The following is a 23069-nucleotide window of genomic DNA, read 5'->3' as shown; positions in this document are numbered from 1 at the left end:
ATGATGATGTCATAATTATACTGTTTACTACTTACGTATTATTATAAGTATGGTGTGCTTGTGCATGAAAAAGTCAAACAGCTAGCTACGATGGTTTGCTTTTTACTGCAAACTCTTCCGAAGACTCTTGCTTTTCTTAACACTTTGTTTCTGTGCAATCTTATATTGTTCCAACCAGGATGAAACAAGACTAAATCCTCTAATTGATACCCACATCTCCACTATCTCACTCAGAAGCTGAGCTGCAGCATCATTACTAGATATATCAATGGCTAACATACTCCACCAGAAATCGACATTATTGTCTTGCGTGATGCATTTAAGCATGTCATTCTTGCTGAGTTGTTGGTGACTTCTGGCAGATAAATGCTGAGGAATAAGTTCTTGCGTCTTGATTTCAATGGCTTTGAAAAAATTTAAAGTAGTATCACTCATGTAAAACAACCCCCCTCTATCAATACTTGTAATCCATTCCATAGCATATTCATGAAACGATGACTCTTGTCCAGAGCATGCCATGTTAGAGAGACTCTCCACATACTCCACAGCATTGACGGATGATAGCTTTTTATACTTTTTAGGAGCTTCATTGCAACATATCCACCAGCATACTGAACAGCATTGTCTTCCTCAATTGTCAGTTGTGTACGAGGTTTTGGAGTTGTTTCACTTGCAATTGGTGTCAAAGGTTTGGCTGCGTCTATTAAAAAATTTTCAAAGAGATTTCGATTGACAGCTTGTTGCTGAAATGCATTAACAGGTGGCAATTGTAATTCTTCTGCAAGAGACTTCCATATCAAGGGCAAAGTATCCATTCTCAGCTTGTGAAATTTTCTCAGTGACTGCTCTTGAAACACACTAAGCTTTGGTTGACCAGATACAACAAATATGGACTTAATTTCTCCAAACAACTTTTCACTAAAGCTTGTTAGAGTCGAGAAGGAGTTTTGAGTGCTGGTGATACACTGAGAGCTTGGGAACCGAGCCAATAAGGCTTCCAGTGAGTCCTGACCACTCCTTTTGCAACCTACTTCTTCATCACTGTGTTTCACAACTCTAAAAGATTCATAGAGTATGTCTAATGTGTCTTTGGTGTCTCTTGAAGAGCTGCACAAAGTAGAACTAGTTGCCATCTTGAGATATAGCTTTATCTAATGCGCATGTGCAAAGTGGTTAGTGCAGACAGAGTTAAAATGTACATATTTAACCCCTTGAGAATTTTACATACGTAGGCAAGCGCAACTCTCATCCAACGGAAGTGCTGGGCGTTGCCTATCCCTTTCTTTTGTGTATCCATAGATGATACAGTATGACGTGGATGTGAAACGTTTCCGGATTCCGGTATTCTGCTTGAAGCTATCATAGTAACGAGCATATCCGAGGTAATTTACTAGTTTCCGTAAATTAAGCAATTTGATCCAAATAAACGCCGAGGAAATTATCGAGGTTATACCAAGCAGCTGTGTAAGTGAGTTGGCAGAACTGGCCAGAGACAGATAAAAGAGAATCTATGTATTAACAGAAAGGATATTGATGCTGCAAGTGTATTAAGCGAAGACAGTAGTAGTGACTGTGAGGAGGTAGAATGAGTAGAGGAAGTACAGTCCAGTGCAAGATGATATTAACTATTCTATAATTAGTCTAGTAAATAGTCTATAATTATTATTTTATAGTAGATCTACCCCTGTACCCATGTAATTATATCCAAAAAGCAAGCCACTCAATGTTGGTAGCATGCATGTAGATCAAAAGAAGTGTGGCTGACTCGTAACACTAGCATGAGATAAGCAAACGGGTGAAATTGTTGATGATCTGTACGTGTACGTGTACGTGTACATGCTAATAATTATTATAATAGTCTTGAGAGTATTAATTTATAGTACACGATAAACTGTTTCTTGATCGTTTACGAAGTGGCTGTGAGAGAGACACATTCCAACTTGCCGGTTCGAAATTCCTATACAAGTGTAGATACACGGCACTTGAAAAGAGGTTGGACGTTAATGCTGTCTTCACCGATGGTGTTGCCTAGAGAAGTAGCACTCGAGTAGGTCCTGGGATAAATTTCACTTGATAGTATAATTAGCTAACATTTGGCAATTGATATCTTAGCTCAGCGAAAGACAACACTGCAATTTGGAAAGTTAATGACATGTACATGTACGTGTGAACTTATTGATAGAAATCATAATTGTAGTTGTAATAAGAACGTAGCATTAATTTTTGTTTAACAGTACATGTACATGGATTTTACATATTTTTCTTGAGGCTGTATTTTTCCAATAACTTTACTGTATGCTTAGTTAATAGATTCTCCTGCTGCATCAATACACGAAGGTTTTCATCAGCTAAATATGCAAAAAGTATAGGCTCAACAGGTTTAGAAATAACCTCACGCAAAAAGTGCAACTAACTCATGCTTTAGCCCTTTCTATAGCACTTAAACTTTCATAACAGTTGTCAAACATAGATTCTCCTCGTAGTTTACAGTGTACTTCAAGTATTACTACTGAATGGTAACCTGAATATTTACTGTCCAAGCCAAAAATCTCACACAAAGTATTTTTACAGGAAAATTTATGCTAAAATATGATATTCTCCCATGAGCTTAGAGAAACTAGTCTTACCTACAAGCCCACTGCAAGTATCAATGTGTGCCGGTCATTTTCACCAGTTTTCAGACACGGAACACTGTTTACTACGCTCTGGTTGCTATATAAACATGACAGTTACAGGGTTTCTAACATAATCTGCTCGTTACGATGATAGCTTCAGACAATTCCCGTGGACCCCTCCGGATACTAGGCCGTTTCACATCCACGTCAGTACTGTATCATCTATGGTGTATCTATGGATTGAGCCAGAGCTGATTGCTCGCGTATGTACGCAGCAAGCCCCTGTGAGATCGCGAGTGGGCATCATGGCAGTTGCAGCTAATGTTGGAGAGCCTGATCTTTGTCAGAGTTGCGGAGAGGACCTTGATGATCATACTCTTCTGTTTATTGAGCTAGCTGAGATCTGCTTGCAGCCACTCCCACCTTGAGCATGTGGTGGGTAAATAAACAAGCCACCCACATGTCTGTCAGCTTCTCCATGATTCAGGACAAAATATACATGTACGTACATGTATATGCCATCACTGAGCACAACCCAACATCAGCAGGAGAGCCCAAAACCGAAATTCCAGTAGATCTGTGCCATTTTGAGCTGTTAATTAAACCTGGAAATGGTAAAGAGTCATTTTTCATGAAGTGAGAGCCGGCCAAGTACGGGCCAATAGCGAAATTCAAGACTCCTGGTTAGTCGAAACATTGTATGCTAAGTATGCGTAACTTGCATGATTGTACACAGGCTTAGAACAAGTGGATGGTGTTTGCAAATGGACCAGAGGCAACTGAAGCAATGTTCAAAGCAGAAGGACAGTGTCCTTCTCGTAATGCTCTCCTCAGTTTCTCAGTTGCATGGTTACAAACTTGCATGCAATAAATAACTATCCATCACCTATGTTTTTACGTAAGTGCTAAACTATAAATTTGCATTTACATATATAGGTGAGTACTGGAAGAAAATCCGTTCTGTAATTAGTGATCCCCAAGAGGGTTGGTAACCTCACTTCTCACTCCAGTTCTTTGTAATATAACAGACGACCTCCTCGATCCTAGTGTATTTGGAAGAAGTCTCCAAACTATTTTTCTAATTACACCAAGTGGGCATTTCAAAGTATGTACAACAGTACTATACCTGTTATAGTCTGTCATCATTACATTCTCTATTCAGATACCACATATTTTGAGAACATGAAGTCGTACAGCAAAAGCAATGTTACCAATCAGGCGTTCATACAGCTGCTTGACTGGATTTCATACGTATACAGGTCATAATAACTATACTATCGCACAAAGCTTAATCAAAACAATCAAACTAATACGTAAAATTGGGTCAGTCATTTCAATATGAAGTGGATCGACATAGTTTGTGTGTTGATGAAACATATATCTGCTGTGATCAAAGTTATTTTCATTACTAAAACTTCGTAGATATTGCCAAAGATGGAATGAAATAATGCATCCATTCTTCTGGCACAGGCAAGCAGATAATGGAGAGGAAGGTGGTTGCTCTGAGTGAGGACATAGCGAGGGGTGTAGTGGATGAGATGAGGGCTGTGGGGATTCTGGAGCAGTGGCTCATTGAAGGGAAGTTTGAACCAGAGGATGCTGTCACTCAGGCTTGTGACTTCTCTCTGCTGGTTTAGATACGGTAGGTGACACTGACTGTGTAGTAGAATGGTATGACCATGCATAGGTGTTCGATACAGACAAAGAACAGTGTTACATTCATAAACTTGCCAAGCAATCAGCACTACAAGACCAACTGTGTGCTGAGATCAAGACTGCTCTTGGTAACAAGGTCAATATACATCCTGCATGGGAGGACTTACAAAACATCGCCCTTGTCCGCTACTGCATGTGATGCATGCCTCAAGGAGACCCTCAGAATGTATCCACCTGTATATAGAAGCAATAAGATGCTGTGCATGATGAATGGCCAGCAGGAGTGAGTTAGTCATTGAGACCTTGGTAGTTACGAGCCAACGTCTATAATGACCTGTACAATGAAGACTACTCAGTTTGGATAAGTTCATTCCTGAAATTATAAAAACAAAGGACTCGATTCATTCGTTTGCCTCTCTACCCTATGGGTTCAGGCAGAGAGGATGCTATGGTAATGTGACTGTCTGCATATAATACAGCCATTGTATAGTATTACCCACAGGGCGTCGTCTAGTTAGACTGGAGATATACATCCTCCTCACTAAGCTCATTCCCAGATTCACCGTCTCCACTAACAAGGACTCCATTATACTCTGTTCCAAAGTATCGTTCTTAGACCAGATGAACCATGCATGCAGTCATCATGATCATAATTATGTCAAGGAGGGATCTGATGAAAACCAATGAGGATAGCATAATTATTTAGCACTATCACATTTTCAGCTCTCATTGTTTTGCATTCATGGTACAGAGATTGCATGACACTTAGCTCTATTTAGACACTGTTTTGGAGGTATCTATGGGATTTAGAAGCCCAAAGGCACTGATTTAGTATCCCGAGCGTAGCGAGGGTAGATCTACTAAAGTGGCTGAGGGCTTCTAAATTACATGGACACTGACAAAACAGTGTCTAGATACTAGTGTGCATGCGCAAACCGCTTGACTACAATACAATTACTTGACAACGGAATACTAGGTATACTAAGTAAATTTGCAGGTATACTAAGTCCCATAGTATACCTGCTCTGAGGCACTTTTCCCATGCACTTCCTATGTAGATCTTATCAACTAGTGTCTAACACAATAAAGTGTTTAATGTGTTCACGAGGATGAAGTAATAATAAATACTCGAGGTTACGTAATGCTTGAGCGTAGCGAGTGCATTGATACTCAACCGAGAGCATTATTGCATTATATTCGAGTGCACCAATTAAAACACTAAGTGTGTTATAAAGGTTTTATTGCTGTTTACGAAGCTGAAAACCCTGCTCAAGCAGCTCATTTTGTGTCCATATACACACACATCGTGCACACACACACACACTAACACACCAATAAATATATCCTGTGAGTTCACAATTCAATTGCTTGTGAACAGTTTTACCGAGAGACTCCTTTGTTCGTACAAAATAAGTATCATAACTATACAGCGGGTCACTCTAACTCCTGCTGCGCGCTGCGCACACACAGGGTAATAAATTATTGGGTAGTCTACTGCATGCTAAGATACCAGTCCCTCCCACACATTCTACCAATGTTGTGGGAGGAGATTATTAAAGGGGTACACCCTACCCCCAAAAATTCTTAAAATTCCTTGGTTCACTGTTTCAGTCTACGACAGGGACTAAAACGTTATTTATATTTTCGCAACTTTTTCTCAGAAGCAGATACAATGCTCTTGTGCCTAGCATTGATACCAGGTATCGAGGCTATCGTAAGATAGTCTACCGTGAGTGGCTTGTTCTCGAGGTCAACACAAAGCTGGTTTCAAGGAGGTTTCTGTAAATTAACCCAACTGAAAAATAACGTTTTAATTATATAGACACTAAAAACTCGGCTAAAAGTAGTCTGAAAAGAGGCTAACTAGAGTTAAGTGCTTCGCACCTCCTCTGCGTGTGACCTAAGACCTTTAATCCCCCAAAATAAACCCGGCCAGTGGCAGGCCAAAAACTTGTATAATTGTAAAACTGAGTCACAACACACCACAAAAGACTACACTAGCTAGATCTAGATCTAGATCTATATACACCCTGTATAGTGGCCTTGATCACTATTGACTAGGTCTAATTGGTTTTTTGGGGTGCAAAATTATGACTTGAAAATCCTGAAACAAGATTAATTAATTTTGGTGTGGCCTAATTAATTAATGCATTCCTCGGAAAGTGTGTCTGAGCTACTCTACGTAGCTGGGAGCTAGCTGTAAAGCACTTTTTTAATAGGCTCAGGCTCAAGACTACAAGTAAGAGATCATCTGATGGCTGTGTCCAAGCTTACCAACAAGGTCTTCAAGTTTACTCCAGGATGCAAATGTCTAGGTCTATTTTATAACATTGCACCACTGAGCACAACTGTGGCACATAAGCAACATCAGGGCCCAAAGCCTTTCTCTGAAATTCCTGGTAAACTTTTTAATGTTATGTATGTGTAGCTTTAATACTAGATGTTCTGTTTTGCTATAGGAAACAGTGGCTGGCCCATTATTGGTGCCATTGAGCTGTTAACCAAAATTGGAAACGGAAAAGTTGGTAAAGAATCATTTTTTCATGAAGTGAGAGCCAAGTATGGGCCAATAGCGAAATTCAAGACTCCTGGTTAGTTGATATACATTGTATGCTATGTATGCGTAACCTGCATGATTGTACACAGGCTTAGACAACAAGTGGATGGTGTTTGCAAATGGACCAGAGGCAACTGAAGCAATGTTCAGAGCAGAAGGACAGTACCCTTCTCGTAATGCTCTCCTCAGTCGCATGGTTACAGATTTGCACACGATAAATAATTGGCCATCGCCTATGCTTTTTGCGTAAGTACTAAGCTAATTATTAATATTTACATTACAAGTACATGTATATATAGGGATGGTGAGGACTGGAAGAGAATCCGTTCGGCCATTAGCAAGCAAGTGATCCCCAAGAGGGTTGGTAACCTCACTCCAGTTCTGTGTGATATAACAGACGATCTTCTTGCGTATTTGGAAGAGGTAATCTCCAAGAAAAATGGTCAAATTGAAGACATTACACCACTCGTGACTATGTGGGCATTTCAAAGTACGTATACACAGCACCATTAATACATTAGCCTGTCATCACCACATTCTCTCAGACACTACATATTTTGTGTTTGGAGAGAACATGAATGTATACGACACAAGCAATGCTACGAATCAGGCGTTCATAGCTGCTGGACTGGATTTCATTGATAGCCTATACAGGCCATAATAATGAATCCACTTCCCATCTACAAATATTATCACACAAAAGCTTACAAGAGGTTCATCCAAACAACCACACTCATGCGTAAATTAGGTGAGCTATTTTTCAATATGAAGTGCATCAACATAGTTTGTGTGCATGTTGATGAAATAAACATTGTTATGCTGTGATCATGTTACCAAAACAATTAATTAATAGTTCAAAGTTATTGTATATATTACCAATAGATGTTGCCAAAAATGTACCGGTTGGATTGCAATTATATCTACTTTGTCTCGACACAACATTTGATTATAGATACTATAAGGGTATGAGACGCCTCCGTGTACGGATTTTTGGGCTGGAGCCATCATTGCTTCGGATATAGCGGTGTAGTATACAATTATTAATGGCTATTCAAAGTGTGTCTCTTAGTTATTCCAGCATGCACTGCATGACTGTCTTATATACAAGTTTATAGATGATGGAGGCTCTGAAAAAACCATTGCAAAGATGCACTTTACATGTATCTAGAAACAATGCATTATAAGACATTAATTGAAAGAATAATCTCTATCCAGATAATCTCTAGCTCCAGTTAAAAATATCAACAACTATTTCGTTGAAGGCAAAATATTTAGTACATTTTGTTGATTTCTAGCTTGTTGATTTCTAGCCACAATGACACAATTAAATCTAAACTTACTGCAAGGCGAAGATTCTAGCTGGTATATGCCTTGGCGGATTATGCTAGAAAAGAAACGCTCATTGATGTGTTTCAGGAAAATCCCATGCAAGGTATGAGACTAGCACAATTTTAGGTACTCAGGAGCATTGAGGGGAAAGTAGGCACTTTGATGAGAAAGGCATAAACGAGTAAGTTTCAAAACAAACAAGTATCAGCAGTTTTGGCTTGAATCTTCTTTATACAACAATATACATGTAGATGACTACCTACAGTTGGCTGTTATGTAATACAAAGAAAATATTAATGTGGTGTAACTATACACATGCAATAGTTGGTTTATACGTGTATACGTTGCTCCTGAAATCTTATATATATACTGCGACTCAAACACTCAATTAGACTCCTAGAAATCAGTTGAGAATCAATATGCATAATTTAGGTGGATGAAAAAGGGGGAATAAAATAAAGGTAACCAATTATTGAGCATAATCTGCCAAGGTCTAGGAAGCGTTCAAGCTTATTGATCAAGTGACATATGCAAGAGACCTAGCACCAATTGTGACAATAAAGTTACAGCATACAGTATAGCTGGTAATTTTAAACAGCACTCCTCTTATATACTAAATAGGCCAAGATTTCGTGTCGAAACACACTACACCATCAGCTGTAAAGGCACTATAATGAGCTAATCACTGACCTTCAGATACTGAATTAGAATCAGTTGAAGAACTGCAACTGAAACTGAAACACGTATACAGTTATTCTTTTACCGAGTCTAGCTCATTAATAGTATGATACACTGAAGGTCCCAGCAAAATTCCACATAAATTATATACTATCTGTATACTAAGGTCGTTTCATATCCTTATGGTATCTACGTATATGATTTGATCCAAACTGCAGGCAAGCAAATAATGGAGAGGAGGGTGGTTGCTCTGAGTGAGGACATAGCGAGGGGTGTAGTGGATGAGACGAGGGCCGTGGGGGTTCTGGAGCAGTGGCTCATTGAAGGGAAGCTAGAACCAGAGGATGCTCTCACTCAGGCTTGTGACTTTCTCTCTGCTGGGTTAGATACGGTAGGTGACACTGTGTGTACGTATGGTATGACAATAGGTGATACTTCGATACAGACAAAGAACAGTGTTACATTCATGCTGTATGAGCTTGCCAAGCAGCCAGCACTGCAAGACCAACTGTGTACTGAGATCAGGACTGCTCTTGGTGACAAGGTCAATCCATCCTGGGAGGACTTGCAAAACATCCCCCTCGTCCGCTATTGCCTCAAGGAGACCCTTAGAATGTATCCACCTGTAGAAATGAATGTACGCGACATTAAAGAAGATGCTGTGATGAATGGCTACCAAGTCCCGGCAGGGGTGAGTGATAAATTGTTCCTAAAAATAGTAATAATTGTTCTTCGTTACTCAGACTGTGGTAGTTACGAGCCAAGACTTAATGACCCGTAATGAAGACTACTTTGATGAGCCGGATAAGTTCATTCCTGAGAGGTGGAATAAGAACAAGGAAGATTCGATTCATCCATTTGCGTCTCTACCCTTTGGGTTCGGACAGAGAGGATGCTATGGTAATGTGACTGTCTGCATACAGCTATTTCTAACGTCTAGTATCACCCACAGGGCGTCGTTTAGCTGAGCTGGAGATATACATCCTCCTCACCAAGCTCATCCCCAGATTCACCCTCTCCACTGATCAAGACTCCATTGCTCTGTTTCAAAGTCTCATTCTTAGACCAGACGAACCAGTCATCATCAATGTCAAGGAGAGATGCCTAGAACCATGACATTAAAAATAATATTATTTTGCTCCTAAATTTTAATGTTGTGCATGGGCGGGTCTGGTTTCCCAGTGAAAATGAGCTCCTCCCACCTGAAATAACTTATTCATAACTCATAATATCATGTAAAAACGTAACCATTGTTTATGGTCTACATGTAACAATTTTGTTCGAAAAAGATGGCGTTTCTGATGAAGTATTCGAATGTCCTTGGGCGTTTTAACACAATCCAACGACTGATAACTGCTTCAAAGAGCACAACAGCAATACCTAGCTCTGATGATCAGGCTCCAAGACCATTCTCTGATATGCCAGGTAGATCTATATAGATTTACTTTTTATAAGGCCACTCCAAGTGATACTCTGGTTTCTGGTCCACCGCCCGCATCAGATTTTATTCTTGGATTTCTATCTCATTATTGGATTTCTATCCCATTATTTCTACTACGCATGCGCATAATGGTCATGCGGTACAAAATAGTGTGATAATGATATTCATTTGCAAAATAATGAGATTCATAAGGTGAAATTGATAATGACATAATGAGAAAAGCCGCCCGCCCGCATGCAATTAGAAAAACTTCAGGACCAGAAACCAGAGTGTCACTTGGAGTGGCCTAAAATAAAACTTTATAGAGATAGATCTAGTCAAGTTGCATGCATGTGTTCCATTTGCTCACAGGGGACAGTGGCTGGCCTTTTATTGGTGTGGTTGGCATGCTAGCAAAGTTAATTAACGGAAAAGTCGGAAAAGAGTCAGTGTTTCATGAAATCCATACCAAACATGGCTCGATTGTAAAACTAAAGTCAGTGGGTGAGTATATAGTACCGTATATCTTCTAATTTATCGGACACTTCTAATTACCCCGGACACTCTTTTGGGCAATTTTCGTTGTTCTAATACAACGGACACTCCAGTGCTTTATTATTACATTTGTTCTAAATATCCGGACAATACTTTGAAAAATTGAGTTACATTCACCATTCACAGACGGCAAGTAAGACAAGACTTAGAGTGCTGCAGTTAGATAGCTTTAAGTAGCTAGTTTTAGATAGCTAGTGCAACTATTCAGTCGCACACTGGTCTATTAAACTTAGCTAGCTCGCATGCAGCTGCTTGCTTGTTCTAATTATTCCGGACACTTCGCATGCTGTATAAAAATCTGTTTCAATTATACCCGGACAATTTCCAAAATAATTATTTTTTGCTGTCCGATAAATTAGAAGATATACGGTATATATAAATTTTTTAATTTTTTTTATTAATTTTTTTAAGCTGATCTAAATAGCTGTTTATTTTCTCAGGTAATCAATGGCTTGTGTTTGCCAATGAACCCGATGCAGTTCAAGAAATGTTCAAAGCCGAAGGGAAGTACCCATCACGCAATTACTATTATGAAAGCACAATCAACAACATTCACAAAATGAATAACTGGCCGTCCCCCATGGTGTTCGCGTAAGTACACTATTTTGTCTTTGAAATTTAAGGTTATACCTGCAGCCACGAGGAGGACTGGAAGAGAATTCGTTCGGCTACGAGTAAGCAAGTGATCCCCAGGAGGGTTGGTAACCTCACTCCCCCTGTGTGTGACGCCACTGATGACCTCCTGAACCAAATGACGAAGATGTCCTCCGAGAATAATGGCCGCATTGAGGATGTGATGCATCTCATCACCAAGTGGGCTTTCCAAAGTAAAAAACTCATGCATAATAGCAGGAGCACATGAGTATTGCAGATTCACTATCATCTAACCGCATTTCCTTGTTTGTAATAATTATGTGCTAAGTGCTCTGTATATGTGTGGCTGATATCGGGTTGATCTATACATGTAATAATAGTGAATATCATTTAAGTACGTACAATGAATAATCTCCTCATGTGCTCATATAGATAAGCAATTTTTACACCAGGTGGCACCTGTACAACAAGTAATTTTCGTGGGGTAAAAAATTTATTCAACGAAAATGGTGATTTTCGAGTAATATTTTTTCGACTTCATTGCCTACTGCATTTGCATGCGTTCCAGTAAACCACGCCCACGTTTTCGTGGGAAAACTTTCGTAGAGATCAGCTTGCCCACGAATATAAAGAATATTTACCCCACAAAAATTAGTTGCTATACGGTACGTAGTGTGAAATTACCATGCAGGTGCAGCAGTTCCTTTGTCACATACATTATATTATTTTGTGATGGTCTTCAGCTATTTCCACAGCATGAGGTCTTCCCATTCGATTGTCCATTTCATTCTAGCTATTTCTCCTCTACAGATACTGCCTGCTTTGTGTTTGGAGAGAATATCGATGTGTATAACACAACAGACCCCATTCATCAGGAGTTCATCGTAGCAGGCTTAGAGTTCATCAAACAAATCAGTTTGCTGAAACCCTTACCCATTTATGATTACTTTCCCTCGCTAGCATACCGGAAGTTTATTCAAGCTACACGACGAATGCGAGAGTTGGGTAAGAAAACCGTACAGATCATTATTTTACAATGCATGCCTTAAATGGTGAATGTGTATGTTTAGTAAATTCTATTTCTATTATTTAGGGAAGCAGATAATGGAGAAGAAGGTGGTTGCTCTGAGTGAGGACATAGCGAGGGGTGTGGTGGATGAGACGAGGGCCGTGGGGATTCTGGAGCAGTGGCTCATTGAAGGGAAGCTAGAACCAGAGGATGCTCTCACTCAGGCTTGTGACTTTCTCTCTGCTGGTTTAGATACGGTAGGTGCATGACACTGTGTAACTAGTTATTAAACTGTATGTTGTATAGAAACTGTTATTGTCCTTAAGCTGTTGCTAATCTGTTTGATCAGCCTGTCAAGTTTTCGGTCTGAAATTAATATACACCCTTTTTTACACATCTCTTGCCTCTATCATTATTCTTCCTTTATTTAGACCAAGAACAGCAGTACATTCCTTCTGTATGAGCTTGCCAAGCAACCAGCACTGCAAGACCAACTGTGTGCTGAGATCAGGACTGTTCTTGGTGACAAGGTCAATCCATCCTGGGTGGACTTACAGAACATCCCCCTCGTCCGCTACTGTCTCAAGGAGACCCTCAGAATGTATCCCGCTATACAAAGTAACATTCGACAGATTCAATTGGATGGTGTCATCAGTGGATATGAAGTTCCTGCTGGGGTAAGATTGTACAGTATATACAGTGGAACCTCTGTTAACAACCACCTCTGAATAAAGGTTAGTTACATAACGGCCAGGCACCCAGGTCCCAGTTTGTGTACAAAACAACCTCTCAACAAAGGCCACCTCTGTATAAAGGCCAAAACATTGTTCCCAAAGGTGTCTGTTATAGAGGGGTTCCACTGTAGTAGTATAGTGTTGATTATCACAATTGAATTTCAATCTGTGGTTTGTTGCGAATTATGGCAACAGTAAGAAAATTGTGATAAATCTGTATACAATCAAGGTTAATTTCATGAGCAAATTTAGAGGGGGGACGTTTGGCTCCCCCCCTTGGATGCCCTCGCTCCCTCATTTGCATGAGGCGGGAAACTAAATTTTAGTTGGAGTGGCCTTATTAATAAATGGGTGGATCAAGGCGTTGTTTATCCATTCGATTATCCGGTTATCTGACCTGCCTCTGGAATCAAGGTGTCCGGATAATCGAGGTTCTATTGTACCATGGCACTATGGTCCAAGGCCGAAAATGTCAAATTATGGTCCCGTCAAAATATTTGATTTAATCCTTATCAACAGCTGTACTAATGTTCTGTAATTTAATTCATGGTGCCCCCCTTAAATTTGAGGTTTAAGTATTTTGCCTCCTATCCCTAACAATCAAACTGACTAACTGCTCATTATACTTATTCTTTTGCAGACTATGGTATTTGCCACCAATGCATTAATGTCACGCAGTACGGACTACTTTGATGAGCCAGATAAGTTCATTCCTGAGAGGTGGAATAAGAAGAACAAGGAGGACTCTATTCATCCGTTTATCTCTCTACCCTTTGGGTTCGGACAGAGAGCATGCTATGGTAATGTGCTGCCTGCATATATATACAGCCATTGTTACTAACGTTTAGTCATTCACAGGGCGTCGTTTAGCTGAGCTGGAGATATATGTCCTCCTCACCAAGCTCATCCCCAGATTCACCCTCTCCACTGACCAAGACTCCATTGCTCTGTTTCAGGGAACAGGTCTCAGGCCAACCAAACCCATCCCCATTACTATTAAGGAGAGATCACTGTGACAGTCTTTATAATACCCATGTTACGAAGTTTTTCTGATTATTTGATAATAATTACTCATTCGTTAATTCATAGAATTTTAGTGGCTTTCACATGCTGTATCCTATAGTAATTTTGTTTTAATAATTATAATGATTCTTTTACTGATTCGTTAATTCATATCCATGCATGAAAACACCATATCACAAAATTATCCCAATCAACTATAATTACGATGACAATAGGCCGGGCCATGCAAGCAGTTTGCTCTATAATTAATTTGACTACTAATTACCATGTATGACTGTACCATTAATAGGCCCTGATAAATTATGCTTTTTTTTCACCCATTATTCTATTCTGAAAAATGTGCCTATGAATATTCTCATAAAAAATCCGATTATTCTCTGATTTTCCCAAAAAATGTGACATAATAAAATTAAGACATAGAAATAAATACAACACAACTGACTCAAGACATAATTAGTGTTATCTCGCTAAATTGAACCATAGGTGAAGGATCAAAGAGAAACTTTTTGCCATGAAAACATCATTATGCAAAACTTAATGTAATGATCTTTACCAAAAATGGACATTAATTTTTTGATGCCCAATTATTCTTTAGACACCTATTATGCTAAAATTATTCCGAGCATAATTTATCAGGGCCTAACTCCATATTAATGATAACCTGCAAATCATGCACTGGTTGTGCTCTCAACACGATAACAAGTAGTTTTATAATTATACTCAATATAAAATAATTTAATGGATGTGCAGTTATACAAGAGAAAGTGCACAATGTCCAGACTAACTATGACCACACCCTATAGAACTAGATCTGAGTTTATGTCAGTCACATTTTCGAGATTCTATCCTTTAGAGCATCAAGCTCAGCTTGAAGAGGAGCAGGCAACTGACCCGGCAACTCTCGATCAAAGTACATTTGAGTGTCTTTAACATCTTCCTCAAGTTCGGTCTTGTTTTGCTTAAAAAGTGCTTCCATGTCGACGCCAGAAAGCTCGTCTACGTTGAGTGTGCCGGGTTTTGGAATCAGGCCTAGGGGGGATGGGTCAGCAATATCCTCACCATCACATCTTCTGAGTGCCCAGTCAATTACTCGAAGATTTTCACCAAAACCAGGCCAGATGAATTTTCCATTGCTATCTTTTCGGAACCAGTTTACGTGGAAGATTTTGGGTAGCTTGGCCCCAGGGCGATCTTGAAGACTCAGCCAATGTTCGAGATACTGTACGAAACTGTAGCCAAAGAATGGTCTCATTGCAAATGGATCGTGAAGAACAGACTTTGATTTCATATCGGCAGCAGCAGCTGTAGCTTCGGATTTCATTTGAGCACCAACAAAAACTCCGTGTGTCCAGGAGGAGGATTCATAGATGAGAGGGATAGTATCGGGTCGTCTCCCACCAAAGAAAATGGCGTCAATTGGTACTCCATCAGGGCTCTCCCAATTTTCGTCAAGAAGGGGGTACTGTTTTATGGGAGCACAGAAACGAGAATTTGGGTGAGCAGCCGGTGTATCTCTTCTCTCTTCTGGTGAAAGGTCTTGCCAGTTTTCTTTGCCTTGCCATGTGGTGACTTTGACATCATTAGCACAAGCTTCCATACCTTCCCACCATACACCACCGTCGCTAGTCTTGGCAGTATTCGTGAAGACAGTGTTATGGAATACAGTCTTCATTGCATTCGGGTTTGACTTTTTGTTTGTACCAGGAGCCACACCGAAAAAACCGTACTCTGGATTGATAGCACGCAGTTTCCCATCGTCGTCGAATCTCATCCAAGCGATGTCATCTCCTACACACTCCGCCTTCCAGCCGGGGATGGTAGGGGTGAGCATGGCGAGGTTGGTCTTGCCACAGGCACTGGGGAAAGCACCGGCAATGTAGCGCTTCTTGCCTTCAGGGTTCGTCAAGGCAAGGATCTGGAGAGGGGAGGGTGATAATAAGGGTAATAATTATATTAAAACAGCAATAAATGTAAAAGCTATGCATGCTGACACAGCAAAATGAGAAATCACAAAACCTTGAACCCAACTCTGAACTGCAGCAAGATACAAATAACCTGCACATGTACTACACTGTACTGTAGTGTAACAAACTGACCCTGAAACTTCATACTTGTTAACCACATAAAGGAAGCCATAATTGACCACGGAACCTCCAGGGCCGAACTCAACACAAATATACTTTATTTACACCAGTATGTAGTGTGTGTGTGTTCTACTCACCAGCATATGCTCTGCCAGCCATCCTTCTCTCTTGGCAATGGTGGAGGCAATTCTCAGAGCAAAACACTTCTTCCCCAGCAACGAGTTTCCACCATATCCACTCCCAAACGATCGGATCTCATTTCTCTCTGGATACTGAACCACGGCAAGCTTGCCAGGATTGCAGGGCCATGGCACATCCTTCTCTCCAGACTTCAAAGGGTAACCCACAGAGTGAACGCACTTCACAAACTCGTCTTTTCCGAGGGTGTCGATTACCTTTTTCCCGATTCGTGTCATGACGTTCATCGAAGCCACTACGTACTCGGAGTCGGTGAGCTGTATACCGATCTTGGAGAGGGGGGAGCCAATGGGACCCATACTGTACGGGATCACGTACATGGTGCGACCTGAGGGGAACGAGACGAGGCAACAATAATCTCTACACTTTTAAGAGTCACAATAACTACTATTATAATTATTATTATAACAAGCACATTTTATAGGCCACTGGACATAATTCTCAAATAGACCACATCAAAGTCTTGCCTAATCCCCAACACAGGAAATTTTAGTAAACAGAGTTATTTTGATGTGGGTACACTTGAGCAGTTATAGGGCACATTTTTAGCATGATTGTATTCTCAACTTGACCATATTCATTCAGATCATGAGTGTACAGGAAATTCATGACATTTGATAGGTAAGTGTTGATGCTATTACAAGCCAAGTCAAGTATGCATATCCTGTCACATGGACACACACACACAACATGCCCCTAGCACACCTCCAACTTGACAGGAAATTATCAATTACGAACTAAACTTTAGTACCCATGCAATTACATCATGTGATGGTACTTAAAAGGTGCAGTTAGTGCAGTTAGTGGAGTTAGGGTGGTGGAATGCACATCCTGGGAAGGGAAATGATCTAGCTGTGTTTGCGTTACTCAAACGGTTTCCTGTCAACGTGTGGTGAAAATAATATTCAGGCTAAGAAAATGAGTTGCCTCTCATTATGCCAAGAAGCCTAGAAACGAGCAGCTATTGTATTATTACCTCAATTATTTTCACATGTGAACAATTAATAAAATACTCTGTGACAATGCAACTTTAGATTGCAACTATAGCAACTAAATACACCCTATTAGAGATCAATTTACTTGAAATGCAAACTTTCTTAGAGAAAACATATATCAACCATTAGAGTCTACACAACAGAGACCACCTATAGGCTCTATATCTACTCTTGGCTCTGTACACAACAGAGACCACCTATAGGCTCTATATCTACTCTTGGCTCTGTACACAACAGAGACTACCTATAGGCTCTATATCTACTCTTGGCTCTGTACACTACTCACTTAAGTGAAAATGGAGGGTTGTACCGATATCTATGATGCTGTCCTAACCACAGTACTATATAGCTCACCTTGCATGCAGCCATCAAACTTCTCGTCCAGTTGCTTGTCCATCTCGGGAGGGTCCATCCAGTTACCCAGAGTGGAGACTACCCCCGGCTTGGTGTCAGGTACAGCATCACTCTTCTTACTCGTACACACAAATGTCTGCTTCTCCACCCTAGCCGTGTCTGCGGGGGCGGTCTGAGCGTAGTAGCTGGGGTGGGGTGGGAAGAGATCATAATAACGCCACCGTGACTAGCTAGGGGTAAGTTATAAATGCAACTAATAGACTACATACATTCCATTAAACAGGGCACTCTTTTGACATGGCAACGCAAACATGCAAATTACATTGTGAATACCACAGAAAATCTTTGATCTTTTCAAACACTAACACCATTTAAATGAGACCACTAAAATGTTGGACACTCCATGGAAACTATAGTGGGGTGATGAACCAACATCAAAGTAAGGATGCTTCAATGAGGTGTTTTGGTAATAGTATTCATAATCTGCACACAAGTTAAGGTAACCCCTCGGTAACAACAAAGTGCTGTCGCTAGGGAGTAATAAAGCAGTATACAGCTATTTACAGTTAAACGCAGAACACAGTTAATTGTACAGTTAAATACTGTGGTTACAGTCAAAAGGTTGTATTAATAAGAGCATAGCCACTTACCAGTTGTTATATTTTGGTAGCTTCTCGAGGCGACCGTCCTTCATAAGGTGCTCCAGGATGGCCTTGCTTTCCTCTTCACTGCCATCACAGACGTGGATCTGGTCCGGCTTGCACAGCTTTGCCTGAACTTCCACAAAGCTCTGAATGTCCGGCGAGAGGGTCTTTATGCTCACACCTGTTGTGGTAAGATATCGACTTCCTATGGTGGCCATTCTCAACTTGGCTGGTTGGTAGACTCTGTAAGATTTATAGTGTTGATCAAGATAATTATATGAAGTAGTTTTTTAGTTCTGAATATTTCACTGCCAAATGCTCCCTTTTATAGGCTCACCTGAGTCTCAATAAACTTCTAGTAGCTTGGAGCAACATCCTGCTTGCTGGGGATAATAAATAAATAGTTCTAAGGTGGTGTGGTAGTTTGATCCAGCAGTTCGATCACGATCACAGTATATAGTAAGGCGATGATCACTAATTAATTGGGTCATGCAAGGGTCAAAGGTCATTTTTTTACAGCTAACCAATGCCCGCAAGGGGGTGTGTAATGGGTGTTGCACTTTTTGATTCTTTTATGTACTCCTGTTTTCTGCTGTCTAGCTGTGCCTTGCCCCTGCATCCTCAAACAAAGTGATGGTGAGATTCTATACTGAACATTGCCCTAATTGTCTCAGACTGAGCAGCAATGGATCACCTGTGCATGCTATGACCGGTTATGGTATGGCTATATGCATGTACGTACGTACGTATGCACAATGTTACTACAATCTATTCTCTGTTGAAGGTGCCCGCGCCCGACACTGGACAGTCACATGTTCAATCTGAAATACGTCTGCAGGGGCAATGCAAAGATATGAGGCTCGTTGAAATCTTTCATTGAAACTTGCTGAAATAACAGCGTACAGCCCAAGTGGTGCGCTCGTTAAAATGCCCATTGACTTTGTTGCCCATTAATTTTGCCCATAACAAAGCAACATTTCCCCAGATTTCCGGCCCCGTGTGCATCACACACACAAGACCTCAAGAAAGCTGACAATAAGACCACCATCAGTTCACAACTGGGAACAGATCAACACATCTGTCAGGATTGAAATCAGAACACCAGTGAGTCTTCCTTCATTTTGGCTATATAATTATTCTAGCTGTGAAGGGTTTCAACCTTTTCTGTTCAATGGTCCAGATGCGGTTTGCAAATGTTACCAACTCTCATCAGTTCCCCAGCCCTGGATCAAAAAGTATGAACACAGTGGAAGATATAATTATGCAAGGGATACAGCGATCCTAATGTACCAGATGCTGCAACAAATCTAGAGGTATAATTATTATTATATTGTTTGCAAATCGATACATGTACTGCAAGGACATTGTGCGTGCACTGCTGTAGATATGTGCATGTGTTCATTGTGACACACTAGAATTGTTTTGCTTCAGGATTTTGCTGCAGTATGCCACATGACTTATCCAACTCTCCTGGATCACCTTGAATGGAAATGTTGGTGCATGTGTTTTTTCAACGGAATGTCTGTGACTGCCATGGTCTTCCATTGTAAAGTTTTGCAGCATGACTGGACAAGGGTTTGATTAAAGAGGTTTGTAAAGCTAGTCGGCCTACAGTGGTCGTAATGTACAGGACATCTGCAATAAGACTGAAATTAGAGTGTGCATGTTTGTGTTAATTGGCCAAGTTGAGGGGGTGTAAGTTGTGGCTAATTTCATTTGTCACATGATGTTGTACAAACCACACATTCATCTATAGTAAACATTGCAGCAGCAAAGATGTACTCCCTTATCTTGGTAGCCTTGGCTCTGTGCCTTGCCTCTGCATCCTCAGCAGACAAGGTGGTGGTGGGATTCTACTCTGAGCAACTCTGTCCTGATTGCCTCATGCTGAGCAACGGACCACTGACAGATGCTTTTGAGCAGGTGAGTGTGTGCAGCTATAGCTCTAACCTAATAACTCATGCTCTATTGATGTAGGTACCCGACATCTTCACCCTGTATTATGTCCCCTGGGGCAATGCAAGGTTAATGACCGATGGCAAATTTGAGTGTCAGCATGGAAAGATGGAGTGTGTCATGAACACTGTCATGGCCTGTGTCCTCAACTACTACCCTGATCAGTGTGTTATTACTAACTCAAATTGGCAGAATTTGTCTAAAGGATGAGCATTCATTGCCAGGTTTCATTATTGTTCCTTCATAGGATGCAGTTTTGGCCATTCTTGCACTGTATTGACCAGTACAAGGAGAAACAGGATCTCAAGAAAGCCGAGAGTTGTGCGTCTGAGACCAAGCTAGACTGGGACCAGATCAACACCTGTCAATCTGGAGACATGGGGCACAAGTAAGTTATAGCATCCATGAATATTTAGTTTAAAAAAGAGTAGGAGTGTAATTCTTTTACTATAGATATTATGTACCGGTATGTGATTGTTTTGCCAGGCTTGAGCTGATGTTTGCGAATGTGACTAACCAACTCAACCCCCCTCACAAGTACACACCCTGGATCACCATCAATGGAGAGGTTAGCTGTACACAATATTAAATGGTAATCACATTGCGTCTCATTTCCTTACAGCATAACAACAATGCTGAGGGTGATGGTATGGTAAAAGAGATCTGCAGTGCTTACACAGGCAGCAATGTGCCAGCGGCCTGTAACTAGACTGTGTGATTCGAGGAACTTGAATAGAATGTGAAATGATTGTGCTGTTAATATTTTCATTCCGTAGGGGCTCTATAATTGTACACTGTATAATGTGACTTCATGTTCGAGGATCTTTACCACCCAACATATTTTCAAGATCATGGCTACTTTAGTTGCTGCTCAATACTATAGGAGGAAGAGGTGAGATCCAGGCTGAAAAATCTGTCAGTGGAGACTGAGATGGTGAGAAGCAACCTAAAGTTTGCTCTCAGAGGGGACCACCCAGGCCTCCCATCTATACAACTCCTTAATTAATATGAGCTGGAAGATGTGAGGGAACACTCCATGTGATCAGGCATTGCTATAGTCACGCACGTCTGTGCTTATTTGGACGGAGTCCAACCGACGTGAATACGCATTCGTGTCGATTGGACTCCGCCCATACTAAAGCACAATTTATAATCTGAGCTTCCCAATTTGGAAACACCAGCAAGTCGGGGACAAATAAATCAGCCTTTAAAGTAGATTTAAGTAATATACCGTATAGCAGGTGATTTTTGGGGGGGGGGGGTTTCGTGGTTGAATACTGGAGCACGAATGAAGCAATCATCATTGACCATGTTAGTGCACACAACCACTATAAAGTGAAGGTTTAATTTGACCCCCGGAAATTACCTGGTATATGGTTCAGTAACCAACCCTCACTACTACACCCCCTGATCGGAGATATTGGTGTGTGTTCAAATAGCTACTTAATAAAAGAGGGAGTGTTAAGTTGTGACTAAAATTCATTAATCACATGATGTTTCACCATAATTTATCATAATAGTTGCAGCAGCAAAGATGTACTCCCTTATCCTAGTAGCCTTGGCTCTGTGTCTTGCTCCTGCATCCTCAGCAGACAAGGTGGTGGTGGGATTCTATGCTGAAGCACTCTGTCCTTACTGTCTGGAACTGAGCAATGGACCACTGACGGATGCTTTTAAGCAGGTATGTCTATGTGCAGCTACAATTTTCCAAGCCTCTTGAGAATTGAGCATGAGGACGCAGCTAGCTAGTGCAGTTATGTACCCTCTAAAATTATTGCAATCCTCTGCAGCTCCCAGATATATTCACCCTGAAATACGTCCCCTGGGGCAATGCAAAGATAATGAACAATAGCAAGTTTGAATGTCAGCATGGAAAGATGGAGTGTGTCATGAACACTGTCATGGCCTGTGTCCTCAACTACTACCCTGATCAGTGAGTTTGGAGTCCTTTACTACATATATGTAGCTCGTAGTAGCTCCAATTGTTGGTACAGTACAATATTATTTTGTCGTCACTATTTTCATAGGATGCAGTTTTGGCCATTCTTGCACTGTATTGACCAGTACAAAGAGAAACAGGATCTCAAGAAAGCCGAGAGTTGTGCGTCTGAGACCAAACTAGACTGGGACCAGATCAACGCCTGTCAATCCGGAGACATGGGGCACAAGTAAGTTATAGCATCTGTTAATTAAGAATTATTTTGATAAAGCGTCTTCACGTATTTTTTTTCAGGCTTGAGCTGATGTTTGCCAACATGACAAGCCAACTCAACCCCCCTCACAAGTATACCCCCTGGATCACCATCAATGGAGAGGTTAGCTATATATACATAATATCAGAGTGTGTGCTCAAAATAGCGATTGCGTCTTATTTCCCTACAGCATAACACCAATGCTGAGAATGATGGTATGGTCAAAGAGATCTGCAGTGCTTACACTGGCAGCAATGTGCCAGCTGCCTGCAACAAGACTGTGTGATCCAAGAGGCAAAGACTACTTGAACAGAATGTTGTAGCATAGGTAATAAATAGTACACTATTGACTATAAACTAGATCTAGCTATGGACTAACATGTATTTATGCTGACTTTTATTGTTGACGATCGTTACCACAAATAATTTGAGCTAGCTAAAAAGCAAGCTATAAATGCTAGGAATTCACGATAATT

The 23069-nt window shown here is 40.7% G+C and overlaps 5 protein-coding genes and 1 long non-coding RNA gene across 13 annotated transcripts; 4 read left to right on the top strand and 2 right to left on the bottom strand.

The window, feature by feature from the left end:
* Positions 1-1784: 1784 nt before the first annotated feature.
* LOC135341016 (uncharacterized) lies at positions 1785-2769 on the bottom strand. 2 transcript variants are annotated; one of them, XR_010396508.1, is made up of 2 exons: positions 2628-2769; positions 1785-2129 (listed from the first exon to the last, which is right to left on the bottom strand). It is a non-coding gene; the product is annotated as an uncharacterized LOC135341016 (long non-coding RNA). The 2 variants fall into 2 exon arrangements; XR_010396507.1 differs by having other exon boundaries at positions 1785-2054.
* A 68-nt stretch (positions 2770-2837) lies between these two features.
* LOC135341011 (cytochrome P450 3A19-like) lies at positions 2838-10050 on the top strand. 3 transcript variants are annotated; one of them, XM_064537467.1, is made up of 15 exons: positions 2838-3050; positions 3103-3298; positions 3352-3433; positions 3552-3720; positions 3778-3874; positions 4086-4257; positions 4316-6670; positions 6731-6862; positions 6918-7074; positions 7128-7318; positions 7374-7576; positions 9054-9226; positions 9281-9526; positions 9579-9735; positions 9788-10050. In XM_064537467.1, exons 11-15 carry the CDS (start codon positions 7492-7494, stop codon positions 9949-9951), a joined length of 825 nt encoding a protein of 274 aa, XP_064393537.1. In that variant the 5' UTR covers positions 2838-3050; positions 3103-3298; positions 3352-3433; positions 3552-3720; positions 3778-3874; positions 4086-4257; positions 4316-6670; positions 6731-6862; positions 6918-7074; positions 7128-7318; positions 7374-7491; the 3' UTR covers positions 9952-10050. The 3 variants fall into 3 exon arrangements, with proteins under 3 accessions (XP_064393537.1, XP_064393539.1, XP_064393538.1); XM_064537469.1 differs by having other exon boundaries at positions 2838-3298; positions 4316-4407; positions 6491-6670; XM_064537468.1 differs by having other exon boundaries at positions 2838-3298; positions 4316-4722; positions 4774-6670.
* A 51-nt stretch (positions 10051-10101) lies between these two features.
* On the top strand, positions 10102-14308 carry LOC135341007 (cytochrome P450 10-like). 5 transcript variants are annotated; one of them, XM_064537459.1, is made up of 9 exons: positions 10102-10260; positions 10628-10759; positions 11251-11401; positions 11447-11637; positions 12215-12409; positions 12498-12670; positions 12845-13090; positions 13788-13947; positions 13996-14229. In XM_064537459.1, the coding sequence occupies exons 1-9, from the start codon at positions 10125-10127 to the stop codon at positions 14019-14021; spliced, it is 1410 nt and encodes a 469-aa protein (XP_064393529.1). In that variant the 5' UTR covers positions 10102-10124; the 3' UTR covers positions 14022-14229. The 5 variants fall into 5 exon arrangements, with proteins under 5 accessions (XP_064393529.1, XP_064393528.1, XP_064393531.1 ...); XM_064537458.1 differs by having other exon boundaries at positions 10104-10260; positions 14006-14308; XM_064537461.1 differs by lacking the exons at positions 10102-10260; positions 10628-10759 and adding an exon at positions 10879-10939 and having other exon boundaries at positions 14006-14308.
* Positions 14309-14861: 553 nt separating this feature from the next.
* On the bottom strand, positions 14862-18947 carry LOC135341004 (phosphoenolpyruvate carboxykinase, cytosolic [GTP]-like). The gene is made up of 5 exons (XM_064537455.1): positions 18783-18947; positions 18452-18688; positions 17802-17986; positions 16392-16780; positions 14862-16085 (listed from the first exon to the last, which is right to left on the bottom strand). Exons 1-5 carry the CDS (start codon positions 18818-18820, stop codon positions 14997-14999), a joined length of 1938 nt encoding a protein of 645 aa, XP_064393525.1. The 5' UTR covers positions 18821-18947; the 3' UTR covers positions 14862-14996.
* Positions 18948-20167: 1220 nt separating this feature from the next.
* On the top strand, positions 20168-21248 carry LOC135341013 (uncharacterized). The gene is made up of 5 exons (XM_064537471.1): positions 20168-20368; positions 20423-20565; positions 20649-20789; positions 20888-20969; positions 21024-21248. Exons 1-5 carry the CDS (start codon positions 20222-20224, stop codon positions 21108-21110), a joined length of 600 nt encoding a protein of 199 aa, XP_064393541.1. The 5' UTR covers positions 20168-20221; the 3' UTR covers positions 21111-21248.
* Positions 21249-21648: 400 nt separating this feature from the next.
* On the top strand, positions 21649-23019 carry LOC135341012 (uncharacterized). Its single transcript, XM_064537470.1, has 5 exons — positions 21649-22082; positions 22192-22334; positions 22429-22569; positions 22635-22716; positions 22784-23019. Exons 1-5 carry the CDS (start codon positions 21936-21938, stop codon positions 22877-22879), a joined length of 609 nt encoding a protein of 202 aa, XP_064393540.1. The 5' UTR covers positions 21649-21935; the 3' UTR covers positions 22880-23019.
* Positions 23020-23069: the final 50 nt, after the last annotated feature.

Source organism: Halichondria panicea, chromosome 9 (genome assembly GCF_963675165.1).
Source record: "Halichondria panicea chromosome 9, odHalPani1.1, whole genome shotgun sequence".
NCBI lineage: Eukaryota > Metazoa > Porifera > Demospongiae > Suberitida > Halichondriidae > Halichondria > Halichondria panicea.
The sequence above is the reverse complement of the archived record's forward strand: the minus strand, read 5'-3'. Positions and strand labels throughout refer to the sequence as shown.